At 47.1% G+C, this 20,847-nt stretch overlaps 1 protein-coding gene across 1 annotated transcript; it reads left to right on the top strand.

Moving 5' to 3' along the window:
- Positions 1 to 14,867: 14,867 nt before the first annotated feature.
- Positions 14,868 to 18,595, top strand: LOC119173628 (uncharacterized). The gene is made up of 3 exons (XM_075894656.1): positions 14,868 to 15,118; positions 17,103 to 17,561; positions 17,869 to 18,595. Exons 1-3 carry the CDS (start codon positions 14,868 to 14,870, stop codon positions 18,593 to 18,595), a joined length of 1,437 nt encoding a protein of 478 aa, XP_075750771.1.
- Positions 18,596 to 20,847: the final 2,252 nt, after the last annotated feature.

Here is a 20,847-nt window from a genome sequence, read left to right as displayed (position 1 = left end):
TATTACACAGTCCTCACAAAAGAGGCAAATGTTAGATGAAATATTATCGGGTAAGTCATTTATGTAGATTAGGAAGAAGAGAGGGCCCAGGACTGTTCCCTGTGGTACACCGGAAATGACGTTAGAAAGGGATGAAGACGTACCATTAGCTTCTAAGAATTGCTGACGGTTAGTGGGAAAGTCTTTAATTCAGTTGTAGACAAGTTGGTTGAGGTTTAATAGCGAAAGATTTAAAGCAGTTGTGGGGAACTTTGTCGAAGGCTTTCTCGAAATCTCTAAAAATGGCGTCAACTGGTATGTTAAGCTCCACACTTGCGCTTAAATCATGGACGAATAGTGCAAGCTGAGTATCGCATGACAGTCCTTTTTGGAATCCATGTTGGTAAAGGTGAAAAAACCTGAGACGAGGAATTTAGCAATTTCGGAATGAATTATATGTTCTATTATATTTGAACAGGCGCTGGTTAGGGATATGGGTCGGTAAATAGATAAACCTGGTTTTGGGACTGGAACGATCTTACCCACTTTCCAGTCATGAGGAACAGTGCCGGATGAGAGCGATTGCTGAAACATGATAAAGAATAACACTGGTGATTTCTTTGGTGTTTTTGAGCACCTTAGCGTTGATGCCATCGATGCCGCAGGATGAAGTAAGTTTTAACGATTCGATGAGTTTCTGGATGCCTTGAGGTGAAAATATGACGTCGGTCATGGGAGGGTAGTTGAGGGGAGATACATCGGGGAGGTTATCAATCGGTTCTCTGGTACAGAGAGAAGATAAAGTAAGGTTTAGTGCTTCAGCTACTTTGTTATAGGCAATAGGCTGTCGAGTATCATCCATTATGAGCATGAATTTGTTTTCGTGTCGAGGGTTAATCACCTTCCAAAACTGTTTGGGGTTAGTGCGGAGTAAATTGAGCAAGGTTGTTTTATTAAAGAGTCGTTTCGCTTTATATTCAGCAGAGCGCTACAGTTTTGCTGTGGCCCGATATTTTTGCCACGCCATGGCATTGTTGGTGCTTTTTGCCGAGTGAAATTGTCGCTTCTTTTTGTGTTGACGGCTTCTAACTTCAAGATTAAACCAACCGGAAGTGCTACGTTCACGATTTTTGATGGCTGGGATGTTAGTACTGATCAGCTCATGCATTTTTGATTTAAACATTAACCAATTTGTTGTCAGAGATCTTTTATAAATCTTTGAATAAAGATTGCCAGAATATCTTTAATTCATCATTGAAGCTGATATACTCGCCCTTATCGTTTAAGGTAAGCTTTTTGCTTGATTTCGTGGGCTGGTTCATTCTACACTGAAAAAAAAAAACTATGAATGACCTTATGATCGCCGATTCAATTGAGGTATGAAAATGAGGTGATTCTGTCAGTATGAGTGGTTAATACGAGATCAAGTATATTGGCAGAATTTTCGGATTGCCTTGTTGTTGCATTAACAATTTAAGTTAGGGGAAACGTTAAACATGTATCGACAAAGTTGCTTTCAATGTTTTGTCTCGATGTGACGAAGACGTCACCAGATCAATCTACGTTCGGAAAATTAAAGACACCGAATAAGACAACTCTGGCATCAGGAACAATATACTGGTGATTTGCTTAAATCTCTGCTGTCGCCGAAGCAGCTGTGTCAGCAATCACCTATTTAGCTAGTAATTCATGGTGATGTAAACCTATTAAAATAGCTAAATATTTTGGTATCACTTTATTTTAAAGCTTTTGACCAAGTACTAGTTTGATTGTCGTAGTCAGCGCTATGTCTAAGCCTGCAGTTAAAATTATCTTTGGGCTCTCGTCAGGTATGTTATATTACTTGAAGTATTTTTAAGAAAGGGAAAGAAGACAACCACCCACGTGGTTGACGGGTGGTTGTATTATTTCCTCTTCTTTTACCCTTCCACCACGTTGCGAGTTTCCGCAGAACTCATTTGCAATAATTGTATTACTTTTGTTGTTTTAAAACAGTAGTGTTGTTTCTTTCTAAAGGCTTGCGAACAGTTAGCTGCAAGAAAATGTCTTAGACTCTCGCGGCGCATTAAAGATATTTACCTTACCAGTCTAGGCATTGTTCGAAAATTGCTTTACTCTCCGAAGAATATTCGAATCGTATTGAATTTGTTTTCGTATTCGATTCTGTGTCAGCACTATTCGGTTGATATTTGATTCGGTTCTAAAATTCCCTATTCGCAAACACGTAAGGGACGTTCCCCTGCAAAAGAGAAAATTATCAAGTCAGAACGTCATTTGCCTCCGAAAGCAGTTCTAGCCCACCCCAAAGCTAGCAAGTGGCCTCCGTGCGTTTTTGTTTCTCTAGGCCCCAAAATTCACCTGAGTTCACCTCCTTTAGCTTCGACGGTACATTATTCGCATAGAATCGGCACCGGTTTTGAGAGCCGTACTCGAATAATCGATTTTGTAAGCTTAAGTGGCGATGGGCGCTTTCCAAACGATTAATGTCCGACATTAAGCCTTTGTAAGAAGCTCGTTTCGTTATAAATAGCTGGTGCCACTTGCACACTCTAAGGCAAAAGGGTGTTAAAAAGGTGTGTGGTTCGTCCTTTTGAGGACTAATGGGGCTGCCATAACCATTAATCCCTTTAGGACTAAAGGCACTGGGTCTGACAGTTAGTCCCCTCAAGGGACTAACTTTTAGTCCACACATTTACACCTTAGCGAGTAACCGTTAGTCCCACAGTTTACCCCAAAGGACTAATAATATACCTCACATTTGCACCTTATATAGCAACTGTTTTTCTCCCCATTTACACCTTACCGGGCAACCGTTAGTCCTCACAGTTGCACCTTGGCGGACAAACGGTTGATGTACTCAAATACCTTAATCGGATGATCTTTTTGTCCCCAGTTCAAACCTTGTTTTTTGTTTATTTTCCGCCAGGCCTAATACTTTTTCGCTTGTTTTTCTGCGCAGTGAGCAACAAATTCCACAGAAAAGAACACGCAAAAAAGTAGTTAGCCACCTATGTGTAACTGCTTTCACAGTCACGGCAACAACGAAACACAAAAGTGAGATATCGAAATCTTTTATGTTTCTACATACACATGAGATTTCCCTATTCTTTTAAGTGAATTCATGGTGAAGTGTACAAGTCCGGTCTCGTTGGCAAATTTTGTTCACTCCTTGGGGAGCTCTTCCGACGGAAGCGATAGATGACAGGCATTACAGACGCCAGCGCACGCAGCCTTCTGCCTGTTGTGTTCCCGCGGCTGCACGTACAATTATATAGTAAAAATAGTTAAACACACGTGAAAGAAGATGAAGATGCACGCATATGACAAGTACGTGCACGTTAATATAAAAACAAGCGTTAAAACATGACACACAAATAACTTTACCTTCACATCTCGCACAGTCCTTCTGAAGCTGCTCTGACGAAAGAGATGGATGATGGGCATCGCAGGCACTAGCGCACAGTCTTCAGCACGGTGTGTGTCCACGGCTGCACAATAAGTATGTAAAATAGTGAGTCACACGTGACAGAGGATGAACACAAATGCATATAAGAAATGCGTGCAAGGTGAAATAAAAACATATGTGAGATATGACATGCTATTTATTTCACCATGATGTCACACGTCGTCAAAGACTCATTTCGATCACCGTAGCGCAACAGCTTAGGAGCCGCGGCCGCAGTCACAACTCCATGAACCACCGTGCCGCTAACAAGTCGGCGTGTCCTAGGCGAGTGACGTCGTTCACCTCGAGCAAGTGAATGCGAGACCGAACATGGCACTGAACGAGGAGTGTCTGCTCCAAGCGAACTTCGAACAGGATTGCGAGCGTACGCTTGGCCGCCGTCATGAACAGCGCCGAGCTGACTTGGAGCCAGCGCCGAAAAATCGACGGTAATACGACCCTTTTCCACAAACTCGAGCAAAAGCAGCGCGCAAACGCGAGTACGCCGCCGCGGCCAGCGGACGGCTCCGAACTGCTTGAAACCGACTTGCGGGAAATTCAACTGTAATGGCGACCAAATTTCAATGAGTTTAGACGCTAGCGAAAGCCACGCCAGCCCGTGCTGGTGCATTTACAGCACGTGACACACTACAACAAAGCTCTTTACGAGAACCCGCAACGTGTTTTCGACGACTCCCAATAGAGCGACGAGGTCTCAGTCTAATATCATCAGCATAGAGCTCATCGCGGTGGCGAAGACAGGCGAGCACTCGATGAGCGAGTGTACGGGAGGCCGACGGCAATGGCGGACCGAAGCACAGGTGAACTGATGACGCCAAAACTGACCTTCGCGATGCATTTCGAGCGTGCGATATACAACACGACTGAGCCCGTTGCTGGCAAGCGCGATCCGCATCGCACACGCGACCAGTAGAGTAGAGTAAAGAATGATAACCTACTTGCCTAAGAATCCAGCCCTGTTTTCTGCCCTGAGTCAGACTTAAGTATATATCCGATAGGCTGTTGTTTCTTCAGCTGCCAAATTGGCCTTCCTAACTGTTGCTGTCATGTGTTGGTCGTGACTATCTTGAAGCCAGAGATATGCAGCGCGGCGTGGTGACCTGTCGAGGCTTGCTCCAGACTTCATAAGTGCAGCGAAACGCTCAAGCAGCAGCCCACGCTCATCCAGGCGTACTACACATAAACACCACGTCGTAATTATTTGATTGTCGAATCCAGGCGGCCGTGGTTGAGCACTCCGAGCGCGGCGCTACGCGAACACCGCCGGCAAAATACGGGAGGAATGAGCTAACAGAGGAGGTGAAGGATGTGTGTTTTGTGGAGATGGAGGGTGGGCTCCTTGGCAACGTTTTTCGCGCTGCCTGCAGTGCCCGGGCGGTTCATCCCAGTGGAGACTAATTGGTTTCGCGCCGCACGCTTCCCTGTGTGGTGGCTCCTCAACAATTTTTCCGTTCATCGGGCAAGTATATTGGGCTCCGTTACTCCTTTTTCGGGTAATTTTGCCTTCAAGTGTACTGACGCTAGCTTGGGGACATGTTCCGTTTTACGCTGAGCTTTTTAGTGCCATACAAACTAAAACGCACTAATAAATGCTGAAAAGAAGCCTGGGAGCGACAAGGACGAAGACAGCACTTTTGGTGTAAAAACCTAGCATCAAGAAGCAAGCAGCTAAATGCGTGCCGCAGCATGGTGCACGACGCGGAAATTAAAAGCAGACGAGGCGGTTCGCTGATAACATAACATAACTTTATTTTCCTTAAAGACTCCTCGAGGGGGTATTATATAAGGGGTGGGTTAACAGAAATTTTTTTGTTGCCACAAGTTTTTATCACGAAAAGTGGACACATAATCAATCAAAAAATGATGATGAGCATTCAGTGGTGACGACGTCATGAGGACGGTCATTCCAGTCTTTTGCTGTCTGAACAAAGGACATAGAAAAGGTGGTCGTCTTAATCCTCAGCCGGGCAACTTGAAGCGAATGACACGTGCGGTGAGGTATGCGGGCAGGTGGGGCGATGTAGGGATGACGAAGGGTGCTGTGAAAAAACTTATGAAAGAGACTGAAACTAGAGATGCGGCGGTCAATGCCAAGGCTTAAAATAGCCGATTTTTTTAGGGATGTTACACTTGTATTGTATGAGAATGAAGAATGAATGAACGTGATGGCACGGTTTTGAACTGCCTCAAGTGAGTCGATCAGGTAGGCTTGGTGTGGGCTCCAGACTGCGGATGCGTATTCCAATTTGGATCGGATAACGGACTTGCAGGCCTGTAGCTTGACATTTTTAGGTGCGTGCCGGAGGTGACGTTTCAGGAAACCCAGAGATTTGTTCGCTGATGATATATTGTTAGTAATATAGTTTAGATAATTGATATATTGATGGTAATACTAGTTTAGATAATTACATAAGGTGACACCGAGATACTTGTAGGACTGCACGTGCTCGATGGTAGCGCTAGAAATTACATAGGGGAACAGAAAGGGGTTGTGGCGGCGGTGAAATGGAACGGTTTCGCATTTGTTGGGGTTAAGTTTCTTGAGCCACTGGTCACACCATTCTTGCACGTGGTTTAGGTCATCTTGGACAGCGGCTTGATCAGTGCGGTTGGTAATTGGGTGATACATTACGCATTCGTCGGCGAACAAACGCATACAAGAGGAAACACATGAAGCTAGGTCGTTTAGGTAAATCAGGAAAAGAAGGGGCCCGAAAATGGAGCCTTGGGGGACACCTGACGCTACTGGAACGGGACTAGAGTGTACTTCATCGATGGAAACAAACTGCAAGCGGTTGGTTAGAAATTTTGATAGAAATTTCTGAATCCAATTTATGTCATGATGTATATTTAAAGATTTAAGTTTCATTAAAGTCGCTTATGGGGCACCGTGTCGAGCGCTTTCAAGAAATCTAAAAATATTGCGTCCGTCTGCAGAATAAAGTCAAGATTGGCATGCAAATCCTGAACAAACATGGCTATTTGGGTTTCGCAAGAGTTACCTTTGCGAAAACCATGCTGTGCGGGGTGCAAGAAGTTATTGCCATCAAGAAAATCAATGATTTAGGAAAATATGACGTGTTCCATTATTTTACAGATTACGCTTGTTAAATAAATGGCGCGATAGTTTAGAGGGTTGTCTTTGTTACCTGATTTGAAGACCGGAGTGACCTTCCCCATCCTCCAGTCGGCTGGTAAGTGGCCGGTGTGAAGTGACTGTGGGAATATCAGCGACAGAATCACTGAAGAAATGCATTCAGTGTTTTTAAGAATTTGGGAATTATATTTTTCAACACCTGCTGAAAAAGGCAGTTTCAATCTTTCAATGACAGACATTATACCCTCTGGCATAAATGTTATACGCGACATAGAAGACGGTACCCAAATCGGTAACACAGGTAATGGTATAGGAGTTTTGTGGGTAAACACAGATGAAAAAGCAGTATTGAATAGCTCAGCGCTCTCATAATTACCAATATTGTTGCCCACTTCACTTTTCAGTCTAATGCTGCGCGTTTTCTACAGATTATTGATTTTCCAAAATTTTCTGGAGTTATTAGTAAGTATCTTGGGTAAATCAGTGTGAAAATACGAGTGCTTGGCGCTGCGTAAGGTGAGCAAGTATGCTTTATGAGTCGCATAGTATTTTTCCCAATTGTGAGCACTGTGTTTTAGCTTGGCAGCCCGAAATAACCGTTTTTTCTTATTTTCAGGTTGGTCTTTTCAAGGTTTTTGAGAACTATGGTTTCTGGGAAGACGTGCGAAATGTAGTTGTAGGTATGAACTTTTTTGCTAGCTCCCCTATTTTGTTTTTGAAGATTGTCCAGTTGTCTTCGACTGTTCTGCTTGAAAGACGAGTTTCAAAGTCTGGTAAAAAGCGTTGAAGTTCGCTGTTGATTGCCTCGTAGTTCCCGTTATCATACAGACTGATAGTCTTCGATTGAATCTGGCTGGGCAAGTGACCGAAATTGAAGACTGAGTGTATAACCTTATGGTCGCTGATTTCGCAACTTGCTTCACTTACAGGTATGTAAGTGAAAATAGCATTTCCGGATGTGTTGTTAATATCAAATGCAATATGTTCGCTGAACTATTTGTCACGCGGGTTGGCTCCAACAGCACCTGTGTGAGGTTGAAGTTTAGGCAGAGATTTCGAAGACAGTGCTGCTTGCGGTCAATGCGGCATTGATGAAACTATAGAGCACGTTTTCTGTCACTGCCTTCGTTACAGCGTGCAAAGACGGCAACTAGCTGCTGCGTTAGCTCGCCTTGACGACAGACCTTTGTCTGAACAATCAGTGCTGGAAAGACGACATGATTTGTGTGCTCACAGAAAATCAGTGAAGGCCTTACTGAACTTTTTGCGTGGCAGTGGCCTATTGTATAGAATGTAGCACCCCAGCTCCCCCCCCCTTTTTTTGCGCGCGTCTATTTCCCTCTTCGCTTTCTTTCCAATCTTTTTTCCCCATTCCCCCTTCTCCTAGTGCAGGGTAGCAAACCGGATGCTCCATTTTCTGGTTAACCTCTCTGCCTTTCTCTCATTTTATTGTCTCTCTTTCTCTAGGCAGAGATTGACGAATTCTTTTGCTTCCGCGGTTGGTTCCTGACAAAGCTGCCTGATTTGGCTATCGATGCCGGAATAGTTAAAGTCGACGAAAGTTAGGACGCGCACGTTGAGGTGTTTCAAAATGAGATGATTCAATATGTGGTTAAATTTTTGTGGGAAGTCTGGGCTGCTTTGCGGGGCCGATAGTCCACTCCAAGTAGCAATGTTAGTGGTGCAGGACGAGTAAGAAGCCATAGGATTTCTAAGTCAGTCGCAATGTCGACGACTGAGCACGAAAGTAGCCTACTAGTGGCGATCAGAACACTCCCCCCCCCCCATGGGTGGCTTTACGATCATTATGAAAAACGTTGAAGTTCGGAAGATCGGTCAGGATTTGGTCGTCTGTGACGTCACCAGAAAGCCATGTTTCGAAGAGCACGACTATATTGCTGCTAGATGACGAGACAAGACTACATATTTCCTCGCGTTTTGAAAGGAAGCTGCGCCCGTTAGTGTAGGCCACGGAAGTAGTATTATTTGCTCGGGCCTCATTACTGGGGCGGTGTGGCAGTTTGCGATGCTGCCTGGTTTGCTATGGGATTTCTTTGACATTTTGCAGTACTTCATCGAAGGCATACTTCTTTGAACCAAGAAACAACGTTTTATAAGGGCATAAAAAAGTGGTCGACTTGTTTCTAGCGAAGACTATTAGGTGTTTTCGTGCATTTCGAACCGAACGTGAAGAGTCCTCCCTCATCGCGTAAGTTGTGGCTTTCAGTTTTTTGCCGTTAGACAAGATCGCTTCTTTGGTTTTGAAAGATGTAAATCTTACTATGATAGGACGCGGCCGGCCAGCCTTGTAGTGGCCGAGCCGATGCGCCCTTTCAATTTCCTTCGGGTCAATTTTTTTGTTTACGTGCTCACTGCAGTGTTCATAACTAATCCTTCTGATTCCAAGAAAGTTTCAGAGTGGTTAGTATCTGGAAGTCCGTGGAATAGCAGGTTGTTGCGTCGCGAGCAATTTTCAGCGTCCTCAAACCGAGCCTCTAAAGTTTCAATGTGACGGCTGGTGGCAGCCGTAGTGGTCTGCAATGTCACTAGTTCTGATCGCACAGTTGAAATGGTTTTGTAGTGCTCCTTCAACTGTGCTATTATGTCACTTAGGCCACGAATAGTTTTTTCCGTAGTATGCAGTTGTACTTTTAAGTCTTGCACTTCGGAAAGGAGTGCAGACTGCCCTGTAGATAATTTTTTCAGCTCAGCCAGAATTACAGGGTCAATAGGCCCTGGATTGGTTTCTATGTCCCCTCACAGTAGCAGCAATAAACAGTGAATGGCTTCGATTCATTCAAAAGCAAAGCATACACAGTGCTGCGGGCTCGGCAGCTGGATGAGACAGTAATTACTTGATTTTTTTTAAAACAAAGAGTTTTTTTTTTCTTTACCAACCTGCATGGCAAACAGGAGCGGGTTAGATCACTGTTCCGTGGTGTAGCCACCGAGCCCACAGCATGCCGTGCGGGGATGCTCCGGTTTTAGAGCTGTTGGTGATGCTGTTGACGATAGGGCTACTAGTGGCTGCCGTATCCATAGTTCCTCGCATGGGGGCGCCGCTTGACAGGCCAGCGCATCGATGTTGAAACCGCATTGGGTAGGCGTATCCGCGCTGATATCGAGCCACAAAGGCTCGCAGGCTACTTGTCTGTGGGGCACTGTGCCCAGTGAGGCGGAGGCAAGTGCGTGAATCGCAAGCATCACGCACACCTGCATGGAAAACAGGAACGGGTTAGATGACGGTTCCGTGGCGTAGCCACTGAGCCCACCTCGGTGGCTACGCCACGGAACAGTCATGATGTAGTGCTTTCGTCCCTGACCAGCCAGGTTGCCGTCCGGCACCCGGAGAACGGCAAGAAATTGGGTCTCGGACTTGTTCTCCAAGCGCCAAAAAAAAAAAAAGGGCGGGCGTGTGCGAACAGAATCGTCCACGTATGGCAACCTTAGCACGACAAACGGTGAGCCGCCGCGCCTCTAACGCAAGCAGGCCACAACGTTTGCTGGCCGATGTCATATCTTTCTGTGCAACCAGGCATGAAGCATGGAGCCCGGTATTCGCTTCAAAAAAAAAAAACCACAAAACAAGCATCCGTACCCCATGCAAGACAATGTCAGAGAGTGAGAGGTTGAAAAAAAAAAGGTGCAACCTCTGCAGCCCTAGTAGGGAGCACGGCTCGGCACCTGTTGGATGATGAGGTGCCTGTGAACAATGATATCACACCCTCTCCCGCATTACCTGTTACAATTCGTTTGCAGTTACCTATCATTTTATACTAGGGCTTCGAATGACGGCATACAGCACTTTCTTCTCGCCACGATTGCTTCTTACTTTCATATGTAAAATGAAGACCTGTTTAGCGATTCATTCAGTTTAAAATAAGACTCTCATGGTTACACCACGGAAATTAAATATTCCAGGATTACAGCGGCAATACCATACTTGACGGAAGTAACAAATTAGCCTTCCTGTAATATATTGCGGAACTACTAACGGTCTACCACAGCAGCCATACAGCGATTATTTCACATTACTTGCAGGGACGACCAGAATCACCATACAAAAGTATAGCGACAGGATCTCAGAGGCACTATTGAGTATCTGTATTTCTGTACCAACTTAAACTTGAAGAATGCATTTGTATCTCACTGGACAAACGTTTTATGGTGTATAGAACATATCGCAATACTGCGCTAGAAGCGAATAGCTCATTAGCCTTTGTCGGAGGGGGTCACACGTGATCGCAAAGAAGAAAGCTCATCTTTTTTTGTTTTTTGCGCTAAAGAAAGCAAAAGTGCTCCAGCGGTCGGCGACACAAGGAGGACGACGAATGGTCTCCCGTTCGCACAGAATGACACATGTCGTGTAGAGCCAGAAGCAGCCGACGGCATAATGGTGGAGGCGGTTCCACCGGTTTTGCGGACAAAGTCGAGATGAGCGCCTCGATTTTTTTCCAGGTTTTAGCCATTCGGCGAATTCATGAGTCTTGTAATGGAAGCCTAACAAAACGCGGTTTAGCCGACAGATTCAGAAGCTGTTGTTTCATGAGGAAAATTATTGAAACAACCTTGTCGCCAAAGCAAACCTGAGTAAATATAAGCCCCGCTTTTTCCGATTCACTCGTGCTTGTTAGTTATCCGGGTGACATAGTTTAATCGCAAGGGGCAGAACCATTGTTCATAATAATATTCCGCACGCAATGAATGCCTCCATGAAGTATGAGCATCTCTGAAACAAAATTTGTTCACGTATCTGTATTTATATTGTGGAATACTTATTTCTTTTTTCTAATGTACCTCCGACATATCGCGTTATGTCAAAAACAGACCTATCTCAGTAAGTGTTTTAGACTTGCAACGCGTGTATTTCAATATCTATTCCGCAGTACTTTTTTCAGTACCTCTGCCCAGCTGGTTCTATTGTAATATAGGAGCTGTTCCTTTCCTCCCTCACCGTAAGTGCATGCAGTGTTTGATACAGTTTCACTGGACATACACGTTCGTGCAATGAGATGGCTTTCATATCTTTCTTTTTTCTTTCTTTCTTTTCTTCTTACTTTCTTCCTTTCCTTCTTTCTTTGTTTTTTTTTCTCTTTCTATCTTCAAGGGGCATAGCTCCTTAAGGTCGAGACTTGTACGTTGGCGTTGTGCGCTGTAGCCACGGCTTACGATGAGGATAATGCTGAGGAAGATGAAAAACGAGTGCGCTCCCGACCACGCATTCTCTTTCTGCCACCGTTACACAGCATGACAATCACGGTCATGCTGATCACAATCATGATCATGGACAGCGACTGGCTTCTGCCTTACGGTGCCTTTCATGTGACTGTAAACAACCAAGAACAACCAGGTGAACATTCCCAGACATCTGCCTACATCGGGCTAGATCCAAAGTCACTAAGTTGTAATAATCAAGGCTGAACAAAATTGCAACTCAACACAACATGGCAGTTATGAAGGATGAAGATTGTCTATAGTTCTGCGGTGCTTGGCTCTCTTTTACATGTGTGAGTAGTCGAGGTCACAGGTGATTTACGCCAACACTGAACGGTCCCACTGCTTCGCACACTCATCATTGTTTACTTCGTGGATAGCCGATTGATTTCTTTTTAAACAATAGCGACGAAGCAGCGGGATAAAGGTCCACATGTTAAGAAAAGAAATTACAAACATTTATATTGCCACGTTTCTTGCCTCAAGTTTTCTTAGCACCCCGTTACACTACGTTCTGTGCGAACCACGCTTACGATGTTCAAAAAGCTTCCACGCTGAAGTAGATAATTTTGTTAAGATGACCCCCACATTGTGAACATTAAAGATTATTCTGGAACCTACGGCGCCACTAGCGATAACGCTAGAACATTCCATGGCAAGGGTATAAATGCCGACGTGCTTCGCCGCTTGTCAGTCGATCGATGGCTGTAATGTGAAAAACCTGAGGATATAATAAAATAAATAAATAAATAAACGCTGTGCTCGCCACTGTCAGTGCCAGTGCCTTGCTGTAATCTGACTTTACTTTGAATTTGACTGATTTGTGGGGTTTAACGTACCAAAACCACCTTATGATTATTAGAGACGCCGTAGTGGAGGGCTCTGGAAATTTAGACCACCGGTTCTTTAACGAGCACCCAAATCTGAGTACACGGGCCTACAACATTCCCGCCTCCATCGGAAATGCAGCCACCACAGCCAGGATTCGATCTCGCGACCTGCGGGTCAGCAGCCGACTACCTTTACCACTAGACCACAGAGGCACAGCCTGACTTTCGTTCTATGTGGCCACAATTTAGGCCCGAACAAACAGCTTATTATCTGACCCTCCTTCCTCCTGCCTTCAGCCGCATCCCGACCTTGTGACAATATTGAGAGTGCAAAGCAAACATATAAATTTCGTTTTAGGTTCCAAGACCCAGTTAACCTATGACACACGAACTCGACTTATGCGGACTCACCTTGGGCTTCTGCTGTTAAAAGGCGCATACCATCAGTGTCAGTGTCCCTACTCTCAATATAATCATCACTTTTTAGCGTGATCACGTTGCCTGCAAGATAAACGCCTCCTACTTGACTTCCAGTCTACACTATTCCTTGTAAACTGATTTCTTTTTATTTGTTTTTCATCCCTAGTGGGTAACAATTCTGTTTCTCTTAATTTCAAATAGTCGTCTGTTCAAGGCATCACCTGGTTAGTACCGGTCGATTTTGTTAGCTTGGTGTCGACTATAAGATATCCACTGTCCCTTTTTTTCATTGAACATTTTAATGTCAACTGATTTATTATTGGTAGTCATTTCATTTTTTATGTCATTGTGCGTAGCCTGGCGCAAAACATTTTAAACGCAAAAAAGCATCACGTTGTGATTTTATTTCACGTGTTGTTACAAATACATCATTATATTACTTCCTTGGCCTAATTAGGCTTAGCAAAGAAGCAAGAAAGCACGCAAATCCAAGCAATTTCTGCAAAAACTGCGGCAACGTTCCAGCTGCATTTTTTTTCGTTATTTTACGAGTTAACCTACTACCTGATGATTATACTTCAAAAGTGTATACACAAACATTTCTTTTTGAGAATTTGAAAAGTGACTGCTTGGGGGACTAAATCTTAAACTAAGCATCAAGGCCATAGTGCTAAAATATATGACACAGTTCATTATCTCATTCAATGCCTGTTCTTTATATGTGGAAGATATTGTTTCGCTGAAATGTAGCTAGTGGTATAGACCAACAATCTAAATACTAACGCGGCTGTAATGATGCCAAAGCGCAATGAAAGGGGTCCAAAATTTTTTAGAACAATTTCAAAGCTTTATATCGGGTTCCGAAAAGCGATGGCAAAGTCAAGAAAATTTTATAAAAAGAAATATATGATTGCTGGCACTTTTTAGTGAAACTGAAGTACATTCATTTCTCAGTTTGCCCCGTCTTACACTAAACAGCTTGGTACAATGCAAGCACCGTGTGATTTCCTTCCTACCTTTGGTATGGCATGCATATCACTGTCGCTATCCTTAAACACGCGCACACACTTGCATACAAGCACAAAAACACAAACACACAAGCACGCGTACGAGAAAGCGCACACAGAAACATACATAAACACTTACATAAAAGCGCACACACACTAAGAAACGTATACACACACAAACACGCGTGAGGACACACTCTCACGCACACAAACACACAATGCGAACACACATACACACAAAATTACATACGCACAAAAACGTACAAACACATACACATAGACACACGCTGTAAGCTCCAGCTATAGCGGGTTCAAGAAGAAGGTCAAGCAACCTTGCGTGTCGCACCACAGTTCTCGGCGAAGAGCAGAGAGCATCGAACGCGCTTCTTGTATTGAGTCTTCCTTCTAGCAATTAAAAGCTTTTCCTCCCTTTCGGCCCATCTCGTTCACTCACATATGGCGCAGTCGACGTCCGAAATCTCATACAGCCACTTTTCTGCCAAGTAAGTCGGCGTGCCTTCGACCAAACGTTGTTGAACACCAAACGAGCCCTAAGCCTAAGCAGCGTGGTGTGTCAATGACGATGTCGTTCATCATCCGGCGTGTTGCCATCGCCTAAGGCCTTGTGGCGAAACGGTTCGGCACCGCTACTGCGCCTCTTCTACGCCTGCACTTCGCAGCAATGCCTCCAAACACGGGTGCCAGCGATAAGAACACTCTCGCCCGAAAGAAGCAAGAAAACTGTGCGTGTGCCCCGATTGAGAGGCAGTTGTAGTGGACCCTTCAGTGCCAAAACATTAACAGTTATGTTATCCCACATCTGGTGACCCAAAAAACGAACGTACCGCTCCGCCATGGCCGACGAGGAAACCCTTGCTGCCTTTCAACAACAAGTACAACAAGTGCAACAACAACTGCAGGCCCAGCAGCAAGTGATCCAGAACCAAGAGCAGCTGCTCCGGAAACAGCAGCAGTGCAATGAAAATGAAGCACTCTCGTCCGACAACCGTGCACCACCCCACTTGGGCCACGCCCCCCAAAACTTCGCTCAAGTGGCCCTGCCATCTTGGGCGCCTGTATTTCTGCGGCCGCCACCGACACGGACGTCTGTCGCGTCGCCATCAATCTTATACCGTTTTAGACAGAGGCGCCTGACGTGTAGTTCGCTCAAGTCGAGGCGCAGTTTTTCATGGCACGCGTCACCCAGAACCGGACGCGCTATGACTACGTAGTCGCCAATCTATACTGTCGCTATGCGGCTGAGTTTCGCAATTTGCTTGCAAATCCGCCAGCTGATGACCGTTACCTACACCTGAAGAGGAAAATGACCCACCGGCTTTCACCTTCACAAGGCGAGAAGGTGAGTCACCTACTCCAGCACGAAGAACTCGGTGACTGCAAGACATCGCAGCTCCTGTGTTACATGCGTGACCTCTTGGGCAGCACCCCGGTCGACGACTCCCTCCTCTGTATCATCTGGCTTCAGCGTCCACCCTCACATGAGCAGGCAATCCTCCAGGTGCAGCTGAATTTGCCGCTGAACCAGCTCCCTCACATCGCTGATCAAAGTCGTCGAGATTACGTTGCCAGCATCGCCCCACACCGTCAACCCCGTTGACGCCCGACAGTCCAGTGGCGAGCTCGCGCGCCGTGTCGACGAAATCACCCGTCAGCTAGGCTCAATTCAAAGGCGCCTGGATTAAAGCCCTAAGCTGCATTCACAAAAACGCTACCAAAGCCAAGACAACAACGCCGTTTCATCGCACGGAAATGATAACGGCCCCTGCTACTACCATCGTCGCTTCGCGGACAAAGCCCGGAAATGTCAAACACCTTGCTCAGCTGGACGTCAGGGAAACTTCAACGGCAGCCCGTAGAAAGGCCGCGAGCTGCCAACTTTGGTCGTCGCATATTTGTCACCGACCAAGTCACGAAGCGGCGGTTCCTCGTCGACTATGGCTCCGACATGTGTTGTTTTCCCCGAACGTTTCTGCGTGCAAGCGTCCTTGCACGTCCTTTGAGCTCAGCGCGGTGAACGGCGAACCATTCGACCATCAAGACCTACGGCTCTCTCTGCCTTAACATCAACTTCAAAAACTTGTGTCGACATTTTACATGGAATTTCGTCATCGCCGAGGTCGCAGAGCCGATCATCGGGTACGACTTTTTGGCGTACGTACTACAATCTTCTACCTGACTGCTGATATGACCGACATATCGACACTACAACAGGCCTCTCCCCACCGGGCCAACGTGCGACCCCCCAACAGCCTAACGTCAAGGCACTCACTATTGGAAACCAGTCGCCATACCTTGACATCCTCGCAGAACTTCCCGATCTGACTCGACCTAGTGGGCGTCCGCGAGAGGTGTGCCACTCAGCCATTCACTACATTCGTACTACTCCCGGCCCCCCAGTCTCATGCCGCGCCCGTTGACTAGCCCCGGACCGCCTACGAATTGCACAGGCCGAATACGAAGTCATGCTCCGTGAAGGTACTGCCTGCCGCTAGGAGGGACCTTACGCCTCACCGCTTCATCTGGTAACAAAGAAGATTAGTGGCTGGCGCCCCTACGGAGATTATCGCGCCATCAACGCTCGCACCATCCCCGACAGGTATCCATCCGTCATATACAGGACTTTGCTCACCGCTTAGACGGGAGCACCATCTTCTCAGTGGTGGACCTCGTAAAGGCCTACACACAAATTCCTGTAAACCTGTATGACGTCCCAATGACCGCAATTATCACGCCTTTCGGCCTATTCAAATTTCCTTTCATAAGTTTTGGTCTCCGCAACGCGGGGCAAACCTTTCTACGCTTCATTGATGACGTTGTCCGCGGCCTGAACTTCTCTTTCGTCTGCCTAGACAACATCTTCATCTTCTCCCGCAACGAAACGGAACATCGCCAACGTCTTCGTCAAATTTTCCAGCGTCTCGACGAACACGCCTTACTCATACACGTTCAGAAGAGCACGCTCGGCGCCCCCATCGTCACGTTGCTTGGCCATGAAATCTCTTCAGAAGAAACTAGACTCTTGCCTGACCACATCCTGGCCCTTCAAAATTACGCGCTGTTTGCCACAGCGAAAGACCTCCGCCTTTCCTGGGCATGTTCAACTTTTACACGCGCTTCGTGCCTAAAGCAGCCACATATCAGGCCCCTCTCTATGACGCGTTGGCCGGCCAACGCGGCAACCATCCTGTCACTTGGACCCCAGCCTTAACGCAAGCGTTCGGAGACTGCAAAACTGCCCTCTGGAATGCTACGCTGCTCTCCCATTCCAAGCCAGAGGCGCCCCTGGGTCTTTTCACAGGTGCCTCTAGCACCGCCGTCGGAGCCTCTCTCATGCAGCGTGTGGGCAACACCTGGTGCCCCTTGGCGTTCTTCTCGAAGAAACACTCTTCACCGAAGCCGCCCCCACCTTCCAGCAGCATCGGCGATGCAACTTCGCCTCCTGCGGAGACGACCTGGCCAGCCTATTACAGAGAGCTCCTTGCCATCTACGAAGCAGTCCAACACTTTCGCCACATCCTCGAGGCACAGTACTGCACCATATACACCGACCATAAACCTATCGTCGCTCAATTAACCACAGATATTCACCACATCAGCAAAAAAAAAGGTGGTCGCCGACGCACTCTCTCACGTCTCGGCTGTCGAGCTACCAACCGTTACAACCGACGCCCTCGCCGAAGCTCAGAAAACGGACACTGAACTCCAGCAGCTCCTTGAGAAGAGCTCTTCCCTTCAACCGCAAAAAGTTACTAACTCTGGGTCAACGGACGCTCTCTACTGTGACATATCAACAGGACGAGTGAGACCATACGTTCCTTTTTTGTATCGCCAAAGCCTCTTTAACCAGTTACACAACCTCAGTCATCTCGACATCCGAGCTTCTACACGCCTCGTGACTGACCGGTACGCGTGGCCCTCAATGCAACAGGACTGCCTCACCTGGGCACGCACATGCATTCAATGCCAGCGCGCCCAAATCACCCTGCACGTCACGTCGTCACTCGGAGAATTCCCCCTCCCGACGGAACAGTTCCAGCACGTCCACACTGACATCATTGGTCCCCTCCCACCAGCCGGCCCTTACCGCTATTGCCTCACCGCCATCGATCGTTACACTCGTTGGCCCGAGGTGGGGCCGCTCGAAAGGATCAACGCAGAAGACGTCACATCAGCCTTCTTCTCCGGCTGGGTTGCACGCTTCAGCACTCCTCGCCGAGTCACAACCGATCAAGGAACGCTATTTGAATCTGAACTCTTCAGGCTCCTCGGGCTCTCCACCGGGTTTGAGCGTTCACGAACAACTAGCTACCACCCTTGCGCCAACGGGATGATTGAATGGTTTCACCGGCAGTTTAAGGCAGCCATCATGTGCCACCCTCACTCAACCTGGCTCGAAGCTCTTCCCGCCGTCGCTCCTGGTCTGCGTGCAACTTTCAAGTCAGACATTCAAGCCACGCCCGCAGAATTTGTCTATGGGGAGCCGCTTCGCTTACCTGGAGAACTCCTCTCCGCTCCGACTTCTGATGTGACCAGCTCGGACCCTGCAGACTTCGTCACTTGACTCCGTCGCACAATGAGCGCGCTGCACCCCTCACCAGCGGTTCGCCACACAAAGCCGCCCCCATTTGTGTTTAAAGACCTGGCAACATGCTCGCATGCCTTCCTCCGCGAGGACACCGAACGCGCACCTTTACAGCCTTCTTACTCCGGACCTTACAAAGTCATCTGTCGCGACGACAAAACATTCACCCTGCAAATCAGTGGAAAGAATGTACGCGTTTCCATCGACCGTCTAAAGCCATTATACACCCTTTCCCAGGAGCCTACCAGCCCCCGCACGCCTCCCGTAATTCGCCGACGAAAGCCCGCAACGCCTAGGCTCGCACCCTCCACCACCCGCCTTGAACGCCAGGTGCGGGTCTCTAATCCTCTTCAACCCTGACGGCTTCAATCTGTGTGCGCGAGGGGGGGGGGCGACGAAACGGTTCGGCACCACTTCTGCGCCGCTTCTACGCCTGCGCGTCGCGACAATGCTTCCAAACTCGGGCTCCGCGATAAGAACACTCTCGCGTGAAAGAAGCAAGAAAAATGTGTGTGTGCCCCGATCGAGAGGTATTTGTAGTGTAACCTTCAGTGTGGAAACATTAAGGTTATGTTGTCCCACAACGTCACTGCCGTGAGTGTGCGGTTAATTCGAACTGAAGTACAGTGCCACAGCCTCTCTACCAACGGAAACAGGCAGCAACTTATTGACCTAATTTTACTTGATATCACGAAAGATCCTCCACCAGCTCAAAAACCCGAGCCAAGTGCGTCCGTCATTTTAACGTAACTAACATTCCCACCTTTCAACGCCGGTGTCATTCCCATTCATGCCCTCCTTCACATCAGACCCAGCAGAGAACTTGCAACGTATGGCGGCCTTTCTTCACCAGAATAACACCGTTATGATGACAACGATGGCAAGTCATAAGAACCAAGTGCATGCGATATTGCTGCCGGATCTATCAGCTTTGCAGCCTCCCTTCAATGAAAGTGGCACCCCAACTTTCAAGCATTGGACGGAAGAGCTTGACCGCGTTCAACGGCTTGCACGATGGGAAGACGCGACTCTACTCGCCATCTCATAAGGGAAGCTTCGTGGAGTCGCAGCAGACTGTCCTGCCTCAACAGAGCGTCAGCTTACCACCTGCACCATCTGGAAAGCAGGACTCCAAGAACGATTCGGCGAGCAACTTTCAAACATACAGTGTCAAAAGAAGGTCACAGCCCTCACACAGAACGCCGGAGAGAGCCTGCAGCTGTGTGCTTCTGCAAAACTCAAGATCGTGTCTCGCTGCCCAGTTCCCGATACTGAAAAGGAAAGCATCGAATACCTAGTTCGAAACTTCTGCGACGACCAGGTAGCCACACCCATCGCTGTTCATTGACCCCGTGCAGTGGACGAATTTCTCAACATCGTCACAGAAGAGAATAGAACACTCAATCAAGCGCGCCTGATCAGAACTCCGCAGTCAACAGAGCAATTCGTAGGACAGTTGAGGCAGCCTCAGTTCCAGAGTGCTACTGTTGGAAGTGACAGTACTGTGGACACTCCATAGCATGCTCCACCATCTACGTTGCAGTATACCACACGTATTACGCAGCCTCCTCGCATTGGCAGCCGATCATTTAATGACCAAGAGTCATGGTATGAAGCAATTTGAGCCGAGGGTGGTTCCCTAGCATACAGAAGGGGGAAAGACTTCAGAGGCGCTGTTTGTTACAACAGCCAACAGAAGGGTCACCTTGGAAGTAATTGCACTGCACCAAAGCGTCATTCTTACTACAAGCAGATAGTCCCCAAAGCACCAACAGCATTTGTGGGCCGCGTCGACGCCACACTGTATGGAACGAAATTTAGATGTGCCTTAGTTACTGCTGAAGTCCACGAAAGGGAAGAAATAATTGCCTGTCCTGACAGTGGCTCATTTTTCAAAATTGTTGCAGCAAGTCTAGCATCGAACCTTAAAATTGAGCCACGGAACAAACTACCTTCAGAAGAACACACTCTGCTCGTCGTCGGTGGAAACTACGTTGTGCGTGAAGAATCTGCCTTTTTAAAAATTACCATTGGTACACTATCTCGAATCGTCGAAGCAGCCATCCTTGAACGGAACGCCTTTCCCCTTATTCTAGGCGAAGACTGATTTTACGCAGCTCAATCCAAACTTCACTTCAAACCTGCCAAGTTACTTGTATCTGCCAGCCATCTACTAACGTTGTCGTGCAGTGCAAAGAAGAGCTATTGCTAAGGATGTCAAATGCAGTGAT

The sequence above is a fragment of the Rhipicephalus microplus genome, chromosome 5 (genome assembly GCF_043290135.1).
Source record: "Rhipicephalus microplus isolate Deutch F79 chromosome 5, USDA_Rmic, whole genome shotgun sequence".
Lineage (NCBI taxonomy): Eukaryota > Metazoa > Arthropoda > Arachnida > Ixodida > Ixodidae > Rhipicephalus > Rhipicephalus microplus.
The sequence above is the reverse complement of the archived record's forward strand: the minus strand, read 5'-3'. Positions and strand labels throughout refer to the sequence as shown.

Excerpts from the sequence above, each read along its gene's own strand:
- LOC119173628 (XM_075894656.1), top strand. The coding sequence starts at position 14,868 with ATGGCCGACGAGGAAACCCTTGCTGCCTTTCAACAACAAGTACAACAA. Across the intron at positions 15,119-17,102 it reads CGGCCGCCACCGACACGGAC|CGAAAGACCTCCGCCTTTCC; the intron begins GTCTGTCGCGTC and ends TGTTTGCCACAG. Across the intron at positions 17,562-17,868 it reads CGCCACATCCTCGAGGCACA|CCTCTTTAACCAGTTACACA; the intron begins GTACTGCACCAT and ends GTATCGCCAAAG.